The following is a 26,598-nucleotide window of genomic DNA, read 5'->3' as shown; positions in this document are numbered from 1 at the left end:
AAGAAGAGGCCCACTAGATGATGTGAAGTGTGTTGGAAGAATGGAAAGACTAAAGAGTCCATGATCTGGTGCCCTGATTGTGAGAAGGACTTTGTACTGTACCGTGCTTCAGGCAGTTTCATACGGACAAATCACTGCATTTCTAGTGAGGTAAATGATGTAACTGACCGTGAAGTTAATGTAAAATCTTTCACAATGTCACTAACATGTGTAATTCATAAATATTCCTTTCTTTTATTTATTTAAATTTTAGGTGCTAAAATATAAAAACACACTCAAATTTCAACCAGGTAAATGAACCTGCAGTTAATGAAAAATGGTTCAGAATGTCACATGCATGATACGATATTTATAAATACCCCTTGCTTTTATTTGTTTCAACTTTTGGTTGTAAAATACTCTCAAATTCCAACCAGGTAAATAACCTTGCAGTTACTGTAAAAATGGTTAAAAATTTCTCTAACATTTAAAATTAATTAATTAAAACTCTCTACTCTCTTTACTCTCTAACATTAAAATTAATTAATTAAAACTCCTTTATTTTACTTTTTGTATCACAGATGAATGATATTAATGATATTACTAACTTTTCTGCCTATCCTGCTGTGTAACAACAATCTGCTGAAAAAATACACAGGGCAGGTTACAGCAAGCACATCAATAATACCCAGTTAAGAGGTTAAAACCCGGATGTAATATCAGGATACTGGTATGCAAATCGACTCCTTCTCAGGACAACAGCTTGGCACTCTGGTGTCTGTTATGACCAACAGTAGTTAACAGGGCATTCAACATACACCATACTTCTTTTTCTTTCTCCTCCCAATATGATGCTAAGCTAGAGAGCTAAGGACAACAAAAAATGGAGTAAACCTATGGAACAATTGATGGGTGGTGTGTGAAGAGGCATCATGGCTAGACGAGGTGTAAGTGAGGAAGATACAGAAGATAGAGAATGGTGGGGGAATGAAGTGGATTGTAGGGAAATTACTGTAGAGTAGGAAATTCCTAAAAAAATATTCATTTTATATGTCAACAGCCTGGAACACTAAGCATAATAGCCTTTTGGTTTCACATGTCATAAAACGAAAAGGGTATGGATATCTAAATTTTTCTGGCTATTTGCTTTACTTCACACCGATACTGACAGGTCTTTCGTCAATGATGGGATCGGAAATGGCTAGAGCTAGGAAGGATGTGATTGAGGCCATAATTAATGTGAAGTCCCAGCATTTGCGTGATGGGAAAATGAGAAATGATAGAAAACCATCCTCAGGGCTGCCCACAAGGGATTCAAACGCACTATCTCCCAAATGCAAATTGACAACTATGTAACCCAAGCCACATAGCCAACTCACTATGCATATCTATTATTATTATTATTATTATTATTATTATTATTATTATTATTATTATTATTACCATGTATAATTTGCTGCAACTCATCATCCTAGTCCTTTCCCTTCATCCAGCTCCTGTCGGGTTGGGACATTTATGGCACTTCTCCACCTTCCTCTCTCCTTCCACTAATCCTCTTCCATTATTTTGTCCCAATCCAGGGTTCTTCTTCTTGCACTCCTCTTTATTGAATCGATCCATCTCCCTCTTGTTCTCCTTCCTCAAACTTCATCTCCATCATGTGTTTTGGTATTATTTTCTCCTCCATCCTCTTTACATGTCCAAACCATCTTAGTTTACTCCTATCAGTTCTCTTATTTAGGTTTTCCAATCTGACCCCCTTTCTTCATCTTTGTTTCTCAATCTGTCTCCCTAGTTTCTCCTATCATAGTTTTTAGGTATTTCATTTCACTGGCTTGAATTCTACTCCCCTCTCTACTTGTCATTGTTCAGATCTTAGCTACGTAAGTCAACATGGGTACACAATACATTTCGTACACTTCCTCTTTACACTTCCTTATTCCAGAGGACGTTTCTTACACTCTGATAGAAAGCACTGTCCTGTTGCACCCTTTTGTAATCTCCATGTCCAGCCTTGTATACTGTATTTGAAACTGTCAACAATTTCAAGGCTTTGAGCATGAATTTTCACATTGCTTTCCCCTTGACTTTCTCCTCTAGATATTACCCTGGTCTTGCTTTTCTTTGCACAAATTTTCATACCATACTTTGCATCAAGTTGTTCTTGCAATTCTTTGCTGTTCTTTCCCCAGACCACAATATCATCTGCAAATAGTAATATCTTCATCCTCCTATTCCCACACGCTTTCTTTGTCTCCTTTGCAATTTTGTCCATAACCATTAGAAATATAAGAGGTGTCAACACACACCCCTGTCTTAGCCCAGTTTTGTCATATCTTTGGAGAAAATGATGCTGCATTGGGGTGGTTTTTTTTTTTTTTTGTTATCTTTGGACTGGGTTAGAAAACTGTCATGACCACCAGATGAATAAAGAAATTGTTCTATCAAAGTGAAACTTTTATTTATAGAAAATAAGTACCTGCAATATGCTGGTGAGGATTACATAAGTTGCGACCATGACAGGACAAATATCAAGATATTTTAAGTATGGAGACAACCCAACTCTTCCAGTAAAATTATACATTTTGGTATGCAAAAGGCTGGGTGATTTTGATTCTTTGATATGTTGTTAGTGTTTGGCCTGTAAGGTAAACTCCTAGTTTTCGACCTTGGCGTGCCACCGCGCCCCACTTGGCATTGGAATAACATCACAATTTTTTACCTTTTCTCTGTTTTTCAAACCATCTTCTAAATGGCTGGTCTAACAAAATAATTCATTCATTCAAATAGAGTAACTCTGCTACAGTTTGAGCCCAAATTCAGCTCTGTAGCTTACGTAGTGATTGGGATATATGCTTTCAAACAATCATGTTTTTATCAAAACGTTGCTAAAGTTGTGATTTTTCATCGAATTTTGTTAAATATTTCCCAAAATAAGGACATGTCTACGATCAATTTTTTGAAATACGCATTTGTTTGATTAAAGCCTACTGAAAAAAATACACACAAATACGATTTTTGTAATTTTAATTTATTTTTCAGTCGACATTCACTGTCCTTACTACTTTAAGTTTGGACATCATGGAGGATTAAGGACACAAAAAAATTGTTTTTAAAATGAGTACTAATACCACCAGTTAAAACTAGGGCAGTAGTAGTGAGACATGTTTCAACACATTATCTTTAGTAGGAATTCAGGAGCCACATTTCTTTCCATTTTTTGGTGGGAAAAGCCAAATTGGTTAGGTACCCAGCCCTACTAAAAAGGATTTTTCTCGTGTCCTAACCACTTCTGTATCTGATGGTAACATCTCAAGGCATGATATCCTGCTGCATCCACAGTAGGGGATAAACATAATAGAGAGGATGGTGCTCTTGTTGCTGACAGTATAAACAGATGGTAGCACAATTCACTAGATCGGATACAGAGGCTCTGAGGTTACCCCCATATAAATGAATCAGAAAAGCTTCACTTGCCTTAGCAACTTGGTCAATGGTTGCTTCAGGTTTGAAGAATACTTGCACTTTTTGTTGCAGGTGACGTTTCTTTCCATAAGAGAGCAAAATTTAGTCTTCCCATAACCGAAAAGCACACTTGTCATGTCACACTCACTAAAAGCTTGGATGAACAAAATCACTCCACTACACTTTTATTTAAATGCCTTTTTGGAGTACAACACATTTTCTGAAGTAAAAGATGTCTTTCATTGGATCTATTGCTGTCAGAAGAACTAAAATGTCAACATCTTCACCAACAACAAAAATGTCATACTGATATCCAACAGAAACAACAGTTTTAACAATTTGTACAGGACGTATCCATTTCCTACTCCCTGTTTTACTGTTGTATTTCCTTCTTGCAGAACCTTTTCCAGGATCAATGAAACATACTTTATTGCATTCTTTTGAAAAATGTATTGAGAAATTTCTGGACATGTGGCTTTATTCACTAGGATCTCATGTGATGAATAAAAGTTCTTCCGTTGAATATGTTCTGCACTTTTTGTGCCCCTCTCCACCACATCAGAAGGATATCCATCAAACACTACATGAATGTTTGAAGTGTGGTGTACTTGTAAGTATGTGAGAAAACTCTTAACAGTGCCCCAGAAGTTCATATTCTGCTGCCAAACAACTTTATGAAGAAGATGACCTCCATCCACCACTACAAAATTATATTTTCCTTCAACAACATCTGTGATTGGTGTGAATGCTGAAATTAAGACGTTTTTGTTCCCTTTTGCTAGCCCTCTTCCCTAAACAATGACAAAGGAAAAGGTGACAGTTCAAATGTGAAAAACCTTTTCAGGTCTTCATCTGTTTGGTTACACAAATTCTGTGGAAGAGTGTTAGTGGGTTCACAGAAATTTTTTCTTTCACAGTGTTGGTAACTGAAGCAAGTGTGATCACTTCATCTTTACATTTGAACTGAACGTTTTTGAAGTTACCACCAACAATTGTGGAGATTCTTTCCAAGCCAAGTTCGTAAGACAAATGGCAGTTAACATACACTGTTCCTGCTATGCCACTACTTCTTGATTATCAGCACATCATTTACAGGGAATGGTATTGTACCGGGAACGCCGCTACGAGAGAAGTCCGAAGTATGTTTGTTGAACTTCGCGCGAGGTGGAAGGTAGGCAGCCCGCCGAACGCAGTGATGTACCCAGTGAGTGACGTGGCCGCCGTAAGCCAGCTATCCGCTACCATATATGGTAATGTTCCAGCTCATCCTCAAAAGTACATTTTGAGCTACTTTATCACTATTTTGACACTGCCATCTTAAAAGCCTTTACAATGGACATCATCTGTTAAGATTTCAAGAAAATCCACCGAGTATTATAGAAGTTATAAGGGTAGACAGTACCCGAGTTTTAGACACTTCCATGCGAACGTGTATAAAAGGAGGACCCACCTGACCTACGAATTCAGTGTCTGTCACTCCGCCGTCTCTGTGACACGGGTGACGGGAGAAGTATTGTGTGTGTCGAACTTCTAGTTGACAGCCTGGGAAATACAAGTATTTCGGTATTTTCCCTAAGTGTTGTATCGGGACTTTATCATATTCTTGAAGTGCCTGAATGGGACTTTATTTTTTGCGAGCATCGTATTGGAACTTTGTCATATTGACACATTGGAACTTTTTTTTTTTTTCTCTTCGTGTGTCGTGATTGGACTTTGATATTTTCTTAAAGTGCCATATAAGAACTCTGTTATTTTTCTGAAGCGTCTCATTGGAACTTAGTTATTTTCGCCAAGTGTCGCGATAAGACTTTATTATTTTCTTAAGGTGACATACTGGAACATAGTCATCCGAACTTTATTTTCTTCGAGTGTTGTGTTGGGACTTTAATATTTTGACACGTTGGAATTTTATTTTCTTCGAGTGTCGTGTTGGGACTTTAATATTTTGGCACATTGGAACTTTGTTATTTCTACACATTGGAACTTTTTTTTTTTTTTGAAGTGCCACATAGGGACTTACTTATTTGACGATGATTGAAAGGACTTTGAATTTTCACGAGTGTTGTGTACCGCATTGAACTTACGTTTCAAACTTATTCGAACTTGTATTTTTTGAATCAATTTCTGGAACATTGAAATTTTCCGAGCGTGTAGAATGAACTTGTGCCCTACCAACATAAACTTTCGTGTGAACGATATGACTTGTTTTCTCAAGTGCCTCATTGAATTTACGCCTTGTAAAGACTATGAAACTTGGGGACGTTCAACATTACGTCTAATTGTGAAATATGCAATACTTTCCAAGTGCTGCACAGGGACTTGTGTTTTGATTCTTAAAGACTGTGACAATTCAGAATACGCATATCGCATTCCCAGAAAGCCGAGAACTTTCCAGTATTTTGAGTGATCCATAATTTATGAAGTCAGACTTTTTCTTTCAAATATTATTTTCTTTAATGGCTATTCACTTCGCCTATTAATGGAACAGGACAGTTTCCGAGTGCTACTTATTCAGTTCATTGCCAATATGTTTTAAATCTTCAGAACTATGCGTTTAGGACTGTAGTGACAGTAATCCTCTAGAACATTCTGACTTAACTTGCATTTCTACCAGTACTTGTTCTTCGAGTGATCATTCCAGAACGTTTTGATTTAATATCTAGAGTGCAGTAACCATAATAAAAATGTCATATCTGTTCAGACAGTGCCCTGAATGTGTGGAGTGCCGTACATGAAATTCAAGTGTGAATTACGTCTCGAATCGAACCCAGGAACGTGTGCCAATCTTCGAGACATTCCAGAACGTCGAGACACTTCCAGAACCTCCAGACATTCCAGAACTCCTCATCCGAGCAGGTGTGGTCCCTGCCCAGTCGATGTCCAGCACCATCCCAGGACTTGGAGGTACCAACCAGCCACGACACTTCCACGCTGCTGTACGAAGGTGATATGAACTTGCTTTTGATGATCAATAAACTCAATTTATCAAAAGAATCTCTCAAATTGATAACTATACCTCTCTCTGTACCAGCTCCAATGATAAAGCCACTCCCTAGGTTAAGAATCATGCTCGTTAATTTAATATCAAGCGCCTTAAAGATATGAACACATTTTTATGGGTACAGTATGTGTTGAGAAAACCACCACATAAAATTTTTCAATATCTTCATTGTCTCGAGCAATGCGAGAAGGGTGCATGTCTACATGTTGCTCACTAGTCACTGATTTGTGTTATGAAATAAATGTAATTTTAAATGTAATGTGAATGCGTCTGTTGCTCGAGCTGTACCTGCAAGCTGTCGTGACCTCTCATCCGACGCAGATAGTACCTTCTGTGTGTATATGTTTGAGTGTTTTCCCACAATCATTATATTGTCCCGAGCAGAACACACCACCTGTTTGTTCGGTGTTTGTCTCCCGATTCATAAAATACCTATTACACAACATCGACTTTGAACAACTACAGGTTTTCAAATATTAGTCACAGAAATGCCCTATGGTTCTCTACATACAGTAAATTTACTCACCTTTAAAATTGATCTATATGACGTTTGCTCTAAACACCTTAGTTTAGATGATATTTCACAAAATTCAACAACAAATCACAACTTTTGCAACCTTTTGATAAAAACACAGTTGTTTAAACCTGTACCATAATCACTAGGTAAATTACAGAACTGAATTTGGGCTCAAACTTTAGCAAATTTACTCTGCTTTGAATTTGGATTGGATGATTTCTTTTGTTAGACCATCCGTTTGGGAGTTATATTGAAAAAACAGAAAATGTTAAATATTTTTTTGTTTTTTCAATGCTAAGGGGTACACAGTGGTGCCCCAAAGTCGAAAACTTGGATTTTACATTACAGGCTCAAAAACATACCAAAAACAAAAAAAAGACTACCTGATCTTTCGCATAGGAATTTTACTGCTGAGCGCGAACTGGAAAGAGCGGTTTAGCTTTGTAAGATGATGAGGACTGCGTTTTTGAGGCAACTGATTGGTCTCAAAAGTGAAATTGGTGGCATCAGATGAGAGCTGATGAAAAGAAAAGTTCAGGTTTCCTTTTCTTTACCTTGGAGGAAGAATGAAGATTACTGCAGCTGGATAGTAATGTCCTAACTCTAAAAATCAACATCGGTCAAGAGGATTTGGACAAGTGTAGACTTGCCGATAACAATCAACGTCAATTACTTGATATAGAGGTGAGTGTTGATAACATTCTCAACTCCAGGAGACAATGCTCAAGACAACAGTGATTGTGGCACTGTAGATCTTGTGAGAAAGAGAAAATTCAAACTACTGAAATTAGTACTAAAAATTTGATGCTGATGTGGAGCAGTGGCTACAATTCTGGGGTCAGTTTGAAAAGGTAGATAAGAATCTGGATATCGCGCTGGATTATAAATTTAAATACCTAATGCAAGCTAGTGTGAAAGGGTCTCATGCTCGAGAAATCATTGAAAGTTTTCCACCTATTGGGGAAAATTATGCAAAGGCTGTAGCATATTTAAAGAGCAGGTTTGGTAGGGATGATTTGTTAGTTGAAGTTATTGTCTTTAGTCCTTAAGAAAGCTTCCACCCCTGATGATGGCAGTTCAATGCCTAGCCTTTATGACAATTTGGAATCTCACATACAGTCACTGGAAACCCTAGTAGTTACAACAGGTTGGTAGAGTCATGTTTGCCTGAAGAGGTCCTCAGGACATGGCAAAAAAGTTCCAACTTTGCACACATAGGTGATTCAAAAGATAGGTTAGACAATCTCATGCTATTTCTGAAAGGGGAAGCAGAAGCTGAGGAATGGATCAGTTTTGGAATTAAACATATTAACAGGAGTTGAGACCAACTCAAATTATTATCAGAACAAATTGCTTCTGCACCTAACTTGTTAAACCACTAACCCTGTTGAAGAGAGGAGAGGGTACTGTATTTTTTGTGGAGGTCAGCATGATGCCCTGAATTGTTTTAAAGCACAAACATTAAGTCTATCCAAGAAACAGAAGGTACTAAAGGAGACTGGTGGACACTGTGTCAATAAATGTAAAGCTGCAGTGCAGTGGATTATTTGTAATGAGAGTCACAGTGTTCTGATGTACCCTGATTAACCTCAGAATATAAAAAATGCCATCCAATACTAATGTTGAAAGCAAGTAATACAGAGAGAAGGATAAACAAAAGACAAATTCATTGAGTAATATTTCTGAATTTCCTCAAGTTTTTTTACAAACTTTGGTTGTTAAGATAAAAGGTCTTGATTCCTCCTCCTTCGGTAGAACCTTAAATGACTCAGGATGATCCTGTGTTAGGAAAGACATTGTTAAAAGATTGGGTTGCATGCTACTGAGAACAGAAACTAACATGGCCTCTTTGGTGGAGAGAAGACAAATTTTGATGAATATTTATGTTACAAAGTAGGAATTGAAAGCTTAGAATGAAAATATCAATGCAATTTGAAGTATTGGATCCTTTTGGTCAAGAAAGGACCTTCATAGAATGAACCTGAGGAAGGTAATATCAGCCTAACAGATATTGGGGAAGAGTCTGGGCCCTGTGGACTTGCTGATTGGGGCAGATGTATCAGGCAGGCTTCTGATAGGAAATATTAAAGTTGTATCTTCTGGTTTGGTTGCTATAAAAACAAATTTATGCTGGACTTTAATGGGAAAATTTCCACAACAATATTCTGTTAAACTGATGGTAGAAGTTACAGCTCTATGTGTGCACTCTTATACACTGACTGACAGAGCAAATGCAACACCAAGAAGGAGTGGTCAGAACTTTATGCCAATTGCAGGGTAGACTGACGTCACTGAGGTATGCTCATGATGTGAAATGCGCCACTGTGCTGCGCACGTAGCGAACGATAAATGGGACACGGCGTTGGCGAATGGCCCACTTCGTACCGTGATTTCTCAGCCGACAGTCATTGTAGAACGTGTTGTCATGTGCCACAGGACACGTGTATAGCTAAGAATGCCAGGCCGCCGTCAACGGAGGCATTTCCAGCAGACAGACGACTTTACGAGGGGTATGGTGATCGGGCTGAGAAGGGCAGGTTGGTTGCTTTGTCAAATCGCAGCCGATACCCATAGGGATGTGTCCACGGTGCAGCGCCTGTGGCGAAGATGGTTGGCGCAGGGACATGTGGCACGTGCGAGGGGTCCAGGCGCAGCCCAAGTGACGTCAGCACGCGAGGATCGGCGCATCCGCCGCCAAGCGGTGGCAGCCCCGCACGCCACGTCAACCGCCATTCTTCAACATGTGCAAGACACCCTGGCTGTTCCAATATCGACCAGAACAATTTCCCGTCGATTGGTTGAAGGAGGCCTGCACTCCCGGCATCCGCTCAGAAGACTACCATTGACTCCACAGCATAGACGTGCACGCCTGGCATGGTGCCGGGCTAGAGCGACTTGGATGAGGGAATGGCGGAACGTCGTGTTCTCCGATGAGTCACACTTCTGTTCTGTCAGTGATAGTCACCGCAGACGAGTGTGACGTCGGCGTGGAGAAAGGTCAAATCCGGCAGTAACTGTGGAGCGCCCTACCGCTAGACAACACGGCATCATGGTTTGGGGCGCTAATGCGTATGATTCCACGTCACCTCTAGTGCGTATTCAAGGTATGTTAAATGCCCACCGCTACGTGCAGCATGTGCTGCGGCCGGTGGCACTCCCGTACCTTCAGGGGCTGCCCAATGCTCTGTTTCAGCAGGATAATGCCCGCCCACACACTGCTCGCATCTCCCAACAGGCTCTACGAGGTGTACAGATGCTTCCGTGGCCAACGTACTCTCCGGATCTCTCACCAATCGAACACGTGTGGGATCTCATTGGACGCCGTTTGCAAACTCTGCCCCAACTGTGGCAAATGGTTGACAGAGAATGGAGAACCATCCCTCAGGACACCATCCGCACTCTTATTGACTCTGTACCTCGACGTGTTTCTGCGTGCATCGCCGCTCGCGGTGGTCCTACATCCTACTGAGTCGATGCCGTGCGCATTGTGTAACCTGCATATCGGTTTGAAATAAACATCAATTATTCGTCCGTGCCGTCTCTGTTTTTTCCCCAACTTTCATCCCTTTCGAACCACTCCTTCTTGGTGTTGCATTTGCTCTGTCAGTCAGTGTATTATTTCTGTTAAAATATCTTAATTTTTAATAGTTTTCTCTCCTGTTTACAGTGATGTATCGCATCCAGAAAAATATTTACATTTTTGTAGTTTTTATATGATATACCCTGGACAGTAGAAGGAGTCATTTTGATACCTATACAATTTCTTATTACAATGCAGCCATTTGCATTGTGAGACAACAGTGTGTACCTGGACTGAATTATTAGTATTTTTGAGCTCTTACCATCAGATGAGTGTTCCAGTTTGTGGGAGTGAATTCATCTCATCAATGGGAAGTATTCTTACACGCATGTGATGTTACGATCGTCTTTTCACTGATGAGGTGTCTCGTATGCTAGAAAATTCAGATGTTGAATTTAAAAGTGAAGTATCTGAATCAGATGATGATTTTTTGCTTGAGACAAGTGAGACTAGTGAGGATGAAAACCATAATAAGATGGAGGTTGAATTATCAGCAGGAGAAGTCAAAAGTGCTAATCTGCCTGCAACTCGCTTCAATTACCTCGGTCTCAGTTAGGTGTTTCATTAGCGAAGATGGTCGCGCGAGCTGGAACCGAGTGGGAGGTCTTGGATTCTAACTCTTCATCTGGAAAGCAGGCTGCAATGAACATCCTGAAAGAGTGGGAATGTCCCACTCCAGATGCTTACCACCTAGCTGATGACTCTGTTATTAGTGTCTTTTATCTCCTCTTTGATGAATCAATGATTCATCTGATGAAATAACACACACAATCAAATGCTCAGAAAGAACTCAAGAACACGGACTGGACTATGTTGCTCGAAACTATGATAGCCAACATGTATACCCGGGTTGTTGTGTTCAAAAGGTGTGTCTGTAGATTATACATAATCGTGTTTTCGTGGACAGCAATTCATGAAGGTCTCTGTGTCAGGAGATAGATTCCTCAGATTCCTCCATTTCGACAAGAAATCAACCTGAGCTGATAGCCTGCCAGCTAACAAGTTTAATCTTGTCTCTGAAATCTGGGACAAATTTGTGGAAAATTGCCTTCATTGTTACCACCAAAGTGAAAATATAGTCAATGAACAGTTACTTCCCCCAGCAAAACCAGGTGTAGATTTACCCAATTTATGACAAACAAGCCCAACATGTTTGGACTCAAATTCTGGACTGCTGCAGAGTGGCCACAAAATCCATCTGCAATGCCTTTCTATTCCTTAGCAAGGTCGACACGCATCCAGATAAGCAGCCACTGGGAGAGTATGTCATGATTCGCCTCACAGAGCCGATTCTAAAACGAGGGGGAAATGTGATGACAGACAGCTACTTCATATCCCTACAACCTGCTAAGAAACTCCAAGACAAAAGAACTTCGCTGGAGGGAACTATCAACTCCATCTTTTGTGAAATCCCAACTGTTGATGATAATGCTGCTTGTTGTTTAAAAGGGGCCTAACATCTAGGTCATCGGCCCCTAATGGTACGAAATGAGACAAAATGTAATGACAAATTAAAAGTACAAAATCCTCCATTGACCAGAATTCAAAATGTGAGGACAAAGAATGAAGGGATGGATATGAATTTAAAACAATCAGTGGTTCCGACCTGCAATGCCCCAGTTTCCCAGACACTATCATAAACAATAGTATTACTGACTAAGGGACTGCTTCTATAGCATAATACTGAATTGATGATGCTTGTAATCTAAAGGAGTCCAAAATCCAAGTCATCGGCCCCTCATTATGGTACTTATCACTAGGATAGTAGAACCATGGCATTTATCATGTTGCGGTACTGATCAAAAGTAGCGTAGACTCGCGGTATTCCACACATTATGGTACTACTAACAGGCAATGAAATTAGCACATGTAATATAGACCTATGGTGTTCATCACATACGTGTACTAACCACGGGGACTCGCAATATCCCATGGTGTTCCTCATACAGTGGGTACTAATCATAGGCAAGCCAAAACTATGGTATCGCTCCTGAACAGGTACTAATGACAGGTACTGTAAAAGCTGGCAACACACACTGTTGCTACTAATCACAAACTTATTTTGTACCTAACATAGTGGTACTACGCGCAAGTAAAAGCGACTCATGGTGTTCCCCGCGTGGTAGTACTAATCACAAGCAGTTTCATGGTTCTAATACAATCATCCCTTGGTCACCCCTTTTAGTCGCCTCGTACGACAGGCAGGGGATACCGTGGGTGTATGCTTTGTCTGCGTCCCCCACCCACAGGGGGTTGTGTGTTTGGTCCGCAAGATTTTTTTTCCCCCCCTCAAGTCCGCCGGCAAGCCAGTTAGGACCCCCCTATCCGCCACCTGGAACGCGTCACGTGGGAAGTATCACCTCTCCCCCTGCTACGCCAGCTTAGTAGGCTCGTGGAATCTGAACTGTGGTGAAGAATTCCAAGCCTGAATTATACTGTACAACTATCTATCAACAAACTGGGAACACACAGTACCCCTTGACAGTGTACCAAGGGAAGAACATGAACGTCCTTAGTACATGGCACACTCAAGTAACAATGAACACAAACTGAAAGAAGAGGCCAGAAACTGTAACTTTCTACAATGACATGAAACATGGGGTAGATGTGATTGACCAAATGTCTCGTAAATGTATATATATATATTTTTTAATTATTATTATTTTTTTTTTTTTGCTATTTGCTTTACGTTGCACCGACACAGATAGGTCTTATGGCGACGATGGGATAGGAAAGGCCTAGGAATTGGAAGGAAGCGGCCGTGGCCTTAATTAAAGTACAGCCCCGGCATTTGCCTGGTGTGAAAATGGGAAACCACGGAAAACCATCTTCAGGGCTGCCGACAGTGGGACTCGAACCCACTATTTCCCGATTACTGGATACTGGCCGCACTTAAGCAACTGCAGCTATCGAGTTCGGTCGTAAATATATTACCATGGCTGCATGTAGGATGTGCCCAATGCATGTCCTTTACAATATCCTATACCTAACAGCTATTAATGATTGAGTCATTTACAAGCAAGTAATGAGTAGGAAGATAAAGCGAAAAAAGTCCATCCTCCAGCTGGCAAGAACTGCAGGACCGTAGGACCACGTTCACCTAAAAGCCAGAAATGCCAAGTTGGTCTGTATAAAAGCAACGAGTCTAGTGATGCCCGCAGCAAGTGACTCAAAGAAGTGTGGGGAAAATACAAATGAAAAGTAGAAGTTTTGTGTGCAAAATGCATTTAGGTTGTTTTTAATGTTCCTCAAGTATTCCTGAAAATGTATATAATTGTTGCAATGTGGACGACTTACTAACGAGAGGTGTTCAATTGGTTAATTTTGTGAGAACTCTTTAGAGAGAAGCATGATGGAATTGTTTGTGATAATTAATGTGTCTTTCAATAATATAAAAGGTCCATTGACTAATGTCAGATCTTTGTGTATAAAATAAATTTGTGGAAACACAGTAGAAAATAATTCATCTCTCACCGGGTTCTAATTTGAAAGTTTTCAAGCATTTATTATGAAGGGTCAAAATAATCTCTTACCACTGGTTTAGGAATATAGATTCTCAGCCGTTCTAGTGATAAGGAGACCAATGGCCTCTGGAGCCTTGATGCCATTAATCACAGACTCATCCAAAGATAAAAAGAAGGCTTCATATTAGAGATGATTTTGCAAGAGGTATTACTATAAATGATGAGGGACATTACAAAGTTTCATTACTATGGAAAGAAGATAACTTGCCTGTTCCTAGCAACAGGAAGTTAGCATTCAAAAGGCTAGAATCTACCACCAGAAAGCTTCCATCTTAAAATCCTCTCGATTCTTATGAGACAGTTCTAGCTGAGTGGGAAGAATTGGGAATAACTGAAGAAGTACCAGTCAAAGAACACTACCTACTACATTGAGAAGTTATTAAGGAGAATAGCACTACCAGAGTTTGCCCTGTATTTGATGCTTCAGGGATAGAGAGAAGTTCCCCTTCTCTCAATCATTGTTCAGAGTGTGAACATAATCTGAGTGAACAGATTCCTTCCCTGTCACTCAAATTTTGGGAAGGGAGTTTGGGGTGATAGTTGATGTAGAAAAGGTTTTTCTACAAATAAGAGTCAAGAAGATTGAGATTTTTTTGAAAAAAGGAGTTTGGAGTGATAGTTGATGTACAAAAGGCTTTTCTACAAATAAGTGTCAAGAAGATAGGGATTTTCTTAGGTTCTTCTGGTGTAATCCAAATGACAGGAAGGATATCAAGATATTTTGACATCAGAGGTTGGTATTTGGATTAAAATATAGCCCTTTCATTTTAGGAGCAGATCTAGGTTATCATTTGGACAAGGCAATAGAAATGATCAATGTAGTAAAAACAGACATCAAGACTTAAACAGAGCTTCCATCTTGACAATGTTGTAACCTGTGTTGATACTGAATCAGAACTGAAAGAATTAATCGATGAAGCCCATGATGTAATGAAGGATATAATGAAGTTCAACCTAAGAGGATGGCAACCCAACAATGATCCTTTCACTCTTGCAGGGCAATCAGCAGTGCTAGGTTTACAATGGGATTTGGAATCTGACAACTTACAGTACAAAGTTACAGAATTTTGAATTGGGTGAGATTACAAAAAGATCCGTTCTATCAATTGCATGAAAGGTATTTGATCTGACTGGCATAGCTAGTCCAGTACTGCTTAATCCTAAACTGTTATTGCAAAAGATATGGTTTGGTATATCTTGGGATGAAGAGGTCAGCACTGATATTAAGGATCAATTTGTAACCTGATACTGTATTTAAGCCTCTTTCTCCTGTAAGAGATGAGAATTCCACATTGGTTTCATTACTCTATAACATGGATGTCAGTCTGCATAATTTTTCCAGTGCTAGTACATAGGCCTTGACGCAAGTGTGATAAACTGATATAAACTGAAAACAATATTCTCTCACCCATGAGTAAATAATGCAAGCATCGAGCTCAAATTATTATTATTATTATTATTATTATTCCTTGTGCTGTACATCCACTTATTAGTAGCCTATCATTATTAGTATACAATTGCATTATTTGTGAGGTTATGTTATGAAACATTTGGTTGTGTTTTTTTTTTTTTTTTTGCTTTATGTCGCACCGACACAGATAGGTCTTATGGCGACGATGGGACAGGGAAGGGCTAGGAATGGGAAGGAAGCGGCCATGGCCTTAATTAAGGTACTGCCCCAGCATTTGCCTGGTGTGAAAATGGGAAACCATGGAAAACCATTTTCAGGGCTGCCGACAGTGGGGTTCGAACTTACTATCTCCCGAATACTGGATACTGGCCGCACTTAAGTGACTGCAGCTCTCAAGCTCGGTGAAACATTTGTTGTATATAGATAATTTATATGAGTTTAGTTAACGTAAGAACCTGTATATAATTTATTATTACCTGTATTAATGATTTGTAATCCACTACAGAATTGTGAAATGCACTATAACACCCAGAATGGTACTAGGTAGACGCGAACTAGGCAGAATATTCTATACATTATATCTGGGCCTTAAACACTCTAGAATTTACGAGAAACTATATCTTTCTAGAAGGCTGGCATGGCACATATATAAAAAGGAGGTCTTGGTGGTAGAGACGAGTTATTGTTTAGTAGAGTCATGGGTTAACAGGAGTTGTTCTGACCAGGCGTGTATCGTGCTAACAAGTGTTTGAAGTATGTGAATTGGTTTAGTAAAGTTGGTAGTTAACATGCAGTGGTTGCAGTCTCCATGTTGAAGTGATAGGCAGTTGTTAAAATGGCAGCTTTGTTGATGTTCTCAGAGTGAAGTGTTTTGTTTGTGAGACAGCAATAAAGGTTATGTGCATTCAATTTGTAAATTATTGTAAATAAATCCATGTACACAAGTTGACAGCATTTTGTGTGTGTCATTGTGGATACATCATTGGCAACCTTGGAACAGGACATAAGAATTTATGAGTGAATACGAGTGTAGTAGATCAAAATGCAAGTGATACTAGAGAATATGTAGCTGAAATAGCTCAAAGATGAACTTACCAAGAGGAATCTCCCGACGAACGGGAAGAAGAAATCGCTAAAAGCACGGCTACCGGAAGATCTCGTGGAAAAAGGAGAAGATCCCGAAAAGTTTTCATCGAAGTCAACAAAGTTTCCGAGACAGAAGAAGAGGTAAATATCCATAAAATATGTTCTAAGTTAATGACCATGATGCAAGCACTAAACGACAAAATTTCAGACGTCAATTCCAGCCTAACAAAACAGATCGTAGATCAAATTTCAGAAGTAAATGACAAAATTTCTTAAACTAACTCAGTTTTAACTGGACAAATATCACAAGTGTATACACAGGTTTACAAAGTTGAACAGAGCCTAGAATCGAAAATTTCAACCTAAATGACAAAATTTCATCGCAAATTAGTGATGTTACCAATTGATTAACGCAGCAGATATCGGACATCAGGTCAAAACTGAGACAGGTTGACCAGATTGATAGTAGAGTAAACCAGCTGGAAGGGGATATCTTGAATATCAAGGAGGAGGCAGAAATCCAGGTTTCCAGCATAAAGCACCAGGTTGAGGGAAGAATTTCTATCGTTGAGGAAAATTTCGAAAGCCGTATCTCTGCCGTCGAGGGAAATTTCGGGAGCTGTATTTCTGCTGTTGAAGGAAGGTTAGGAAACCAGATTTCTACCATCAGGAGAGATGTGCAGAATATAAAGTAAAGCATCCTTCACACACTAGAAAACAGATTAACTCAAACGGGACGTACCGCCACATCTCTAACCTCCTCAAACCTAACCAGCAATATAGGACACCTAGACCCGAAGGTGATTATAGAGAGCCTTCCAGAATTCCACGCACGACTGGAAGAGAACCCGACTAGCTTCATCGAGGAATCAGTCAGTCTGTTAAGAAGACCTGATCCACCAGAGGACATCTTCGTGCAACTCCTCACACAGCAATTAAATGAGCTGCCGCTACATTGTGGAATAACTTGAAGGGTCTAAATTTAAACTGGACGGGCTTAAAGAGGGAATTCCTCGCTAGGTTTAGTCCCGAAGAGGTGAAGAGCTCCGTGAAAAGGAAGCTACTGACTGAGGCACAACCCACTGACATGAGAGCTAGCACCTTCATCCTACAGAAGTACCAACTCTTCAAGCGTCTGCACCCGGAAGGAAGCAAAAACGAGATCTTCCCAGACATCACAGAGCTACTCCACGATAAGATTCGACCCATAGTGAGGGTATCACAACCGAGATCCTTTGATGATCTACGCAGAATCATCGCCCAGCTGGAGGAGAAACACAAGAGCAAAGCTGCGGAAGAGACCAGCACAGTTAGGAAGTGCTACCAGTGTGGAAGAGTGGGACACCTGAAGAACAAGTGTCCAACCCTGACGTCGGACAACCTAGGTCCAACCCATTCTGGATTAATGGGCGATGGGGCCGAGATCAGGAATGCGCCTCAAGACTTGACAGACGAGCAACCCTGGTCAAGTAGGAGAGGGATTGGTCAGATTGTGAGTAGAAAAGGCCAACCCCACCCAGCTATCATCTTAAGGTTTGGCAACGAGAATTTTTCAGCCATACTCGACAGCCAAGCAAGCCATTCTTTTGTCAACGGGACTGTTGTCAGATTACTACCACCTATGAAGTCTCACCATCTTGGAAGGGTAGTGGGAGCAATGGACGGGGTAACCAATTCCATCCAAGGACAGACTAACCTAACTGCTAAATGTATGAGTATGCCTATTGTAATTGACATTGCAGTGATTCAGAACCTGACACCTGACATCATATTACGTCATGACTTTCTGGTGGAATACAAGGTGATCCTAGACTTTTTGGGGAAAAGACAGACATCTGAGAGTCGCCTGGCACCATGGAAATCTCCGGACTCGCAAGGATACAGAAGTCGACGTAGACCTTGGAGATATCCAGTTAACGCATCTTCGTCCGCGTGAAGAAGAGGAGCTGAGACACACCTTGAAGGACTTTCAGGATGTCATCACCAATAAAACAGGATGGACTACCATGGTAACGCACACCATTGAATGCAGCGCTTCCTCACCCATCAACCAACGTTCATATCCAATCAACCTGGATAAGCGCAATTTTGTCATCCAGAAGATTCAAGAGATGGAAGGGCAAGGTATCACGAACCCTCTACATCCAACTGGGCTTCACATATCGTCCTACTGAGGAAGAAGAATGGGGAGTATCGACTGTGTGTGGACTTCCGTTGGTTGAACGAGAAGACCGTTAGTGATGCCTACCCCATGCCTGACCTGAAAGACTCGCTGAAAGAAGTAAGTGGGTCTAGGATTTTCAGCACGCTGGATCTCAACTCCGGATATTGGCAAGTGGAGGTCGAGGAAAGTTCTAGACCACTGACCGCCTTCACGACATCGAGAGGATTGTACCAATTTGCAGTAATGCCTTTTGGATTGAAGAATGCTCCTGCCACCTTCATGCGACTGATGGATAAGGTATTATCAGGATATGTTGGAGATTTTTGCCAAGTGTACCCGACGACATTTTAATTCGCAGCAAGAATTTTCAAGAACACCTTGTGCATCTGAGGAAAGTACTGGAACGACTGAAGATTCATGGACTGACTTACCAACTGGAGAAAAACCACTTCGCCAAGTTCTGCATAGAATATCTTGGCCATATCCTAACATCTGAAGGCTTAGAAAGGCAACCGGAGAAGAACCAAGCTATGGAAGAAGCTGAACACCCGTGGACCAGGCGACAGGTAAGTTGGTTCCTTGGCTTGTGTGAATGGTATGGCAGTTTCACACCACACTTTGAAGATAAGGCAATACCACTCACTGATCTATTCGGTAACAACTGCCCGTTCCGAAGGACCAGCAAGGAAGAGGCAGCATTCCAAGGCATTAAGGCTGCGATATGCAACGCTCCCGGTCTAGCCCATCCCAACCCTCAACAGAAGATGTGCCTGCAGACGGGTGCCAGTGACTCCAGCTTAGGAGCAGTGTTATTCCAGGAGAGGAGTGACAGCAGAAGGTACATCATTGAGTATGCCAGCAGGAAGCTATCTCCCACCGAACAATGCAATTCCACTGCCGAGAATGAAGCCTTAACCGTGGTGTGGGCCATGGGCAAATTCAGAGGCTACTTGGAGGGAAGGAAGTTCCAGCTCTACACCGATAACGCCGCTCTCAAATGGTAACACTCGGTCTCTGGCTCAAAATCTAAATTGATGCGATGGGCTCTATTAATCACCGAATTTGATTTTGATGTGTGTCACGTCCCAGGACCGATGAACATAGGAGCAGACAGCTTTTCTAGGCACCCGGCGATAGAACCTGAAGCTAGGAGCACCATTGTCGAGAGGGAGTTCTCACGAAGACACCAGAGTGAGCCTAAGGAATCTGTCCTCATGACGATCAAGAATGAACTTCATCTGGGAGTAATCGAACAGTGGCAGGAACAAGACAAGCCCTGTAGGACCATGACACAGTGGATTAGGAGACAGAACACCAAAAGTAGACTCATCCCGAGGGAATTCAAGATGTGCTACAAGAACTTCCGGGGTGACGGAGGACTCTTGAAGTACAGGTCACACCTCTCCGACACGTTTATTACAGTAGTGGTGACCCCCAGACAGCACACGACGGACATCCTCGAGAAGCTCCACGACAGCACTGAAGCCGGACACCCAGGAGACGTATCAGTCTATCCGACGAAGATTCTTCTGGGTCAACATGCGGAAAGACATCCTGGACAATGTGAATGGGTGCAACACCTGTGCCTGCACCAAGGCGAGCAACAGGAAGGCAGATTCCAGCCAATGAGGAAGAAGGCCACAACGCACGTGGGAGGTCATAGCCCTGGACTTGACAGGTCCTTACTCTAGAACACCACGGGGCAAAACAGGACTCCTAGTAACCACCGACCTCTTCACAAGATGTATCGAGGCCTTTCTGATACCCGACGCCACGACGGGGCGCATCATTACCAGCCTGTTACAAGATGAAGTATTCAGCTGCTATGGTTATCCACGGTGCATTCTGTCAGACAACGGGAGTCAGTTCACATCGAGGAAGTGGCAGCAAATGATGACAGAATGGGGTGTGGAGCACTGGACCACCCCTACGTACAACCCAAGGGCCAATCCACCAGAATGACGAAACCAGGAGCTGAAAAGGATGTTACAGGTACACCTAATAGACAAAGAACATCGACTGTGGGACCGTCAGATACCGCAGTCACTCTTTGCCCTGTAACGACACATCAACCGTGTCACCGGCTATTCCCCAGTGGAGCTGATCCTTGGTCGACAGCTGTACGGCACCGGGGATTGGGAGATTCGTCCAACACCCACTCCTGGTCAAGATGATGCAGCTGTTTCGCTGGCAGAGTGGCAGCAGCAGAACATCAAGGAGAAGCAAGCTTTGTCCAAGAAGAGATCCCTTACTCAGGCGAAGGCTCTGGATGTCAAAGAGACCCAGATCTTCCTACCAGGCCAACAAGTACTGCGACGCAACCATCCAGCATTGGCACTGCCGGTAGCTACAATTAGCCTACGCAGTGGCCTCCACGGTATGCACTAGCCAGCGTCTTGGTAGGTGTGCTAGGTACCAACTGAAGAGCCCAGCCTATCACATGAGGGCGAAACACTGGCAACCAGGAATGAGTTAGCTGGAAAATTTATAATGTCCAATAACGGACCATTTATATTGGTATTATGAAGAGGCTGGCGGCGAGGCAACCCCGACCCCTGACACGGCACAAGCTGATCAAGAGGAGTAGAGCACATCCAGCGACATCGAGGAAGAAAGAAGATACAATCTACGTCCAAAGCAAACTCAATGAGTGTGACAGACTGTAAAAATTGTTTCAAGTTATAGGGGGATACTGACGCTAGTGTGATAAATTGATATCACTTGAAAACAATATTCTCTCACCCATGGGTAAATAATGCAAGTATCGAGCTCGAATTATTATTATTATTATTATTATTATTATTATTATTATTATTTTACGATTATGATTATTATTATGCCTTGTGATGTACATCCACTTATTAGTATCGTTATTAGTTTACGATCGCATCATTTGTGAGGTTATGTCATGAAACATTTGTTTTATATAGATATTTATATGAGTTTAGTTAATGTAAGAATCTGTATATACAATTTATTATTACCTGTATTAATGATTTGTAATCCACTACAGAATTGTGAAACACACTGTAACATCCAGAATGGTACTGGGTAGACACGAACTCAGTAGAATATTCTATACATTATATCTGGGCCTTACACACTCTAGAATTTATGAGAAAATGTATCTTTCTAGAAGCCTGGCCAGGCACGTATATAAAGAGGTGGTCTTAGTGGTAGAGATGAGTTATTGTTTAGTAGAGTTATGGGTTAACAGGAGTTGTTTTGACCAGACGTGCGTTGTGTTAACGAGTGCCTGAACTATGTGAATTGGCTTAGTAAAGTTGGTAGTTGACATGCAGTGATTGCAGTCTCCATGTTGGAGTGATAGGCAGTTGTTAAAATGGCGGCTTTGTTGATGTTCTCAGAATGAAGTGTTCTGTTTGTGATACAGTGATTAAGGTTATGTGCATTCAATTTGTAAATAATCGTAAACGAATCCGTTGACAGTATTTTGTGTGCATCACTGAGGATACATCAGCCTACACTTCAGTGGTCTTTATGAAAATCCACAGCCTGTTTCCAGTAATTTGGAATGAATGAAGCCCCCATCTAGTGGCAAGGATAGGAATTGTGCTGGCTACCGAAGCGTGCCGCACTCCTCTGGGGTATTGATTAATAAATGACACGACTGCAAATTGACAGTGGGATTAAGGGACACCTTCTTGGAGCCAGAGCATGAATAGCCGCATTAAAGACAATCACCACTCCTCGACTGGAGATAATTGCTGCAGTAGCGAGAGCTAGATTAGACTGGTTTAACACCAAACACGTCCAGTCATGTCTAGTCCGTCAATAAGAAAATCCAAAATGAAAATGTCCCTTTGTTTTAGGCTACCACAGCTATATTTCACTCACACAGACGTCTCAGTCAAGTCAAGGTTAAATCAGACCCGTCAAGTGGAAGGGGAACCAAACCGGGCTTGATTCTGATGCATCAGTCCAATCCACTCTCATTGCTTTAACAACACGAGTCACATTCTGAGCCGTGTAGTTACTTAGCATTTTTTCCTTCTTTCGTTTTGTGCATCAATCTGGAAAAATGGATTGTGTAAAACTAATTGAACTAGCGAGAGAACGAGAGGAGCTTTACAATGCGACGCACCGAAATCACCGCAACAGGGATATGATAGCTGCCATTTGGAACTAAATAGGAGATCAGTTGAAAACTTCTGGTGAGTAAAAAAAATAAATTTTTTTTTAAATTATGGCTTTTATTTCAAATATTATTTTTAACAATACCTTTTATAATTCACGTCAGTGCTTTTAGGATTTTTAAACTGGAAAAATAAAATGTAGATTAAACAAACTGATACAATTTAGCAACCAATGCAGTCATTTTGCCAAGGCACAGATCCTGCTGGCGAGATGAAATAGTTTGTCAATGATTTTCATGGCTTCACAAGTACCTCTTCAATAGGAAGTTGGAGGGATAGCAGGAGGCTTGTTCACTTCTTTCATATCTTCAAGAAATAAATTTTCGAACACATTATCCCCTTCATTTTGTCGAATATAGTTATGCAAAACACAAGCACTTTGAATTGATGCCACGGTGAATCCTACATCCGTTGCAATTGGTTTCTGGAAAATACCAAACTTTTTGCCAGTATGCCAAAACACATTCAACAGTGCGACGTGCAATGGAAAGTCTACAGTTAAATATGCGTTTAGAAAAATCCCGTTGTCTTCTCACATATGGTCTCATTAAATTGGAATGAAGCGGGAAGCCCTCGTCACCAACTAAATAAAATGGGATTGTCACATTTGTTCCAGGTATTTCTTGATGACTAGGGATATGTAGTTTGTTGCGTACAAATGTCTTTCCCATAGATGACTCATTGAAAATGCTGCTGTTATTACTTCAGCCATAACCTCCAACATCGATCATTACAAAGTTGCACTTTGCGTCAGCGATGGCCATTAAAACAATTGAGTGAAAATGTTTGTAATTGAAATACTGAGAACCTGCACATGGAGAACATTGAATGGCACAATGTTTCACATCTATGCTGTCAATGCATTTAGGAATTTGACACATTTCACTGAATGATTCTGCAATCCTGAGCCAGTCCTGAGACGTTGGTACAGTCATACATATTGGTTGTAGAATGTTCCATATTGCTTCATTCAGATCCGAAACGATGCCATGAACAGTACTCACCCCCACACAAAAGGTGTAGCTGAGGGATGTGTAAATTTCCCCAGTTGCCAAATATCTGAAAATAACAAATATAAAGTAATAAAGCTAGTAGTAGCCTTTAAAATATTAAAAAACAACTGAAATGATAACTGAAACTAATACAATACATAATATAATAAAATAATAACTAAATAATCGAAAAATATTTTCAAATTTATTACTTTACTACTCGATGTACCCGTGCTTCACTACGGAATTCTACATTGTATACAGAATTCTAGGTTAGCTAGTGTACACATTGTGAGTAAGATAGTAATAAATTGCATAGCTCTTTACGTTACCCTAAAAGTGACAAAACGTCTTTTTTCATGTGAAGACTGGGAAGTGAACCTCTGCCATTATTCTGTTAACTGTTCACACTGATCAATCCAATCAGCGCATCAGAGTAGGGATCGAATAAATGGAATACTGCGACAAACCAGAGTGTTAGGTACCAGCAGTATCAGAAAATGTATGAACCACAGGAATGGTATGCTAGAGAAGAAAGTTATCTAACTGCCCTGCTATTTCCCTCCAATATTCAGGCAACCTGTTGTACTCGGTACGCAGAAGTAATCCTATCTATCCGAGATGAGTGGCAATATTAGAGACAAAGACCATCACAAATTCACAACAATCAATGGTCAACGTAATGTTATTGTTGATCAATTTTATGAGCTTTCGATATTGTAGGCCTTTACATTTAGTTTTCTTCCGACTCTCACATACCCCTCTTATCATAGTCGGTATGGTAAAATTGTATAAAATATAATTGGTCAAAAATGTATTCTCTATAAATTATGTAGTACTTTTCGATAGGACCTATAACATAGGTATTTAAGAATTAAATTTTAGGCGCCTTCCCCTAAACTACCATTCCATCCAGGGTGAATACAACTGCTTATAGCTTAGACTGTAGTTTCTTATTTTCCGACTCTATATACTGATTTTCATTAAAATTCTGTTCACCCATTTTCTTGTGGCTCGGCATTGATATGGACTTAGAAACAAAAATACAAATTCATGAATCTCTCTGTTATCATAGCTGGCACGATAAAAATGTATAAGACAAATGATTGGAAATTTAATTCTATATAACTTTCGTTATGCAGTATTTATCGATAGGATCACTAATAACAGAAATATTTGAGAATTAAATTTTAGGCCTTCCCCTAAACTACCATTTTGCTCAGCGTGAATAAAATGATTTATAGCCTAGATTGTAGTGGCTCGATGCATGTACATACATACATACATACATACATACATACATACAGACAGAAATTATGGAAAAGGAAAACGTGCATTTCCTTGTTAGTTTGGAAACGACCGATACAGATATACCATTCTTTTTGAATTCTGAGCAGTGTACACACAAAACTCTTATTTTTTATATATATATATAGATGTTTATCTTCATTGATTATTGATATCATTGCTCCAAATGTGGAGGCGAAAAACAAATGGCAAAACCTAAGAAGTAATTTCATGAGAGAGCGACGTTAACTAAAAACGGCAATTTCAGGGTCTGAGGCAGACTGGATACAAGTCAGTTGGCCATTCTTCTCTGTGATGTCATTTTTGGATGAGAGCTTTCGAATGAGGAAAAGCAAAGGAAACGTTTGAGACGAAAGCAAAAGCGAAGAGACAGCAACGATTGGAAATTCGCAAGTAGCAAGCAATAACTGTGCGACTCCTACAGAAATTTATGCCAGTTGTGATACCTCAGGTAACCCACAGCTGTAAGTCAGACCAGGAAATTCAAGGTCCACTGCTGAAACTACCGCGTCAAGGGGGAAGAAAGAACGGAAGCAAAGTACTACTGAAGATGAGATAGACAGGTGATATTTAGAACAATTAGAAAAATTATCGTCAAACATTTGCTGCCACAAATCAAACAATTGAACTTAAATGAGAACAAGTTTTAAAGTAGAGATCGCTCAACTTCTTCTGTGCAAACTCCAGCCAATTGTCCATCCTTCACCTTCCTGCAAAACATTCCAATCTTTGACCTCTAGTACTTACACAGAAACTGGCAATTTGCAAGATCAACACATAGAGCAATGGTCCTTCTTTCCCGAACACTATTATGAACAACAACAACAACAACAACAACAACAACAACAACAACAACCTCCTGAATAATAAAACACTTCTTTTTGAATACAGCAGTTAGTAGTTATTTTCTTTTTCTTTTATACAATTTTCTTAAATGACTGTGCATTGTAATTATGTTAATATCATTGTAATTATAATATTTATGATAAAATTAAATAATTTGTATTGAAATTAATTTGTATGGTGTAATAAATACTAATTTGCATTAAAAGTAGTATTTGTGTTAACTTACCTTAAAAATATTGCTAGCCGAAGCTCTGGTTGTATAGCCTTTCGGTAATTAGTATTTTGCTTTACAACTTCCTTCCGAACCAGGTCATTAAGCTTCACAAGACATTCATACCTCATTTGGAAAAAATTATAAAATTTGAATGGATTGTTCAAAGTCGGGAAACAAATGGGAGAGAACACCATAGATATCCCTCCTGAAATAAATTGGATGAACCCACAATCGCGATTTTGCTTTTTTTTTTTTTTTTTTTTTCCTTCCTTTTTTCCCGGTGAACTATCTGGAGCGAAACTATAAATTTAATTAGCTCACCTTCCATTTCCAAGGCAGAAGGAAAACTGAATT

General features: G+C 40.4%; 1 protein-coding gene across 3 annotated transcripts in view; it reads right to left on the bottom strand.

Annotated features, from left to right (window-relative positions):
- The window catches only part of LOC136866081 (FHIP family protein GK23746), a 607,505-nt gene that overhangs the window by 242,982 nt on the left and 337,925 nt on the right, over window positions 1-26,598 (bottom strand). Inside the window, exon 10 of one of the 3 annotated variants that reach the window (XM_067142741.2) lies at window positions 22,929-23,943. The exons of the other annotated variants lie outside the window; for them this stretch is intronic. Within the exon in view, the coding sequence (XP_066998842.2) occupies window positions 23,885-23,943 (59 nt within the window). The 3' untranslated portion in view covers window positions 22,929-23,884. Of the gene's footprint in view, window positions 1-22,928; window positions 23,944-26,598 lie in introns of those variants that run through there. 3 annotated transcript variants of the gene reach the window in all.

Source organism: Anabrus simplex, chromosome 3 (assembly GCF_040414725.1).
Source record: "Anabrus simplex isolate iqAnaSimp1 chromosome 3, ASM4041472v1, whole genome shotgun sequence".
Lineage (NCBI taxonomy): Eukaryota > Metazoa > Arthropoda > Insecta > Orthoptera > Tettigoniidae > Anabrus > Anabrus simplex.
This window is presented reverse-complemented; position numbering and strand designations above follow the sequence as displayed.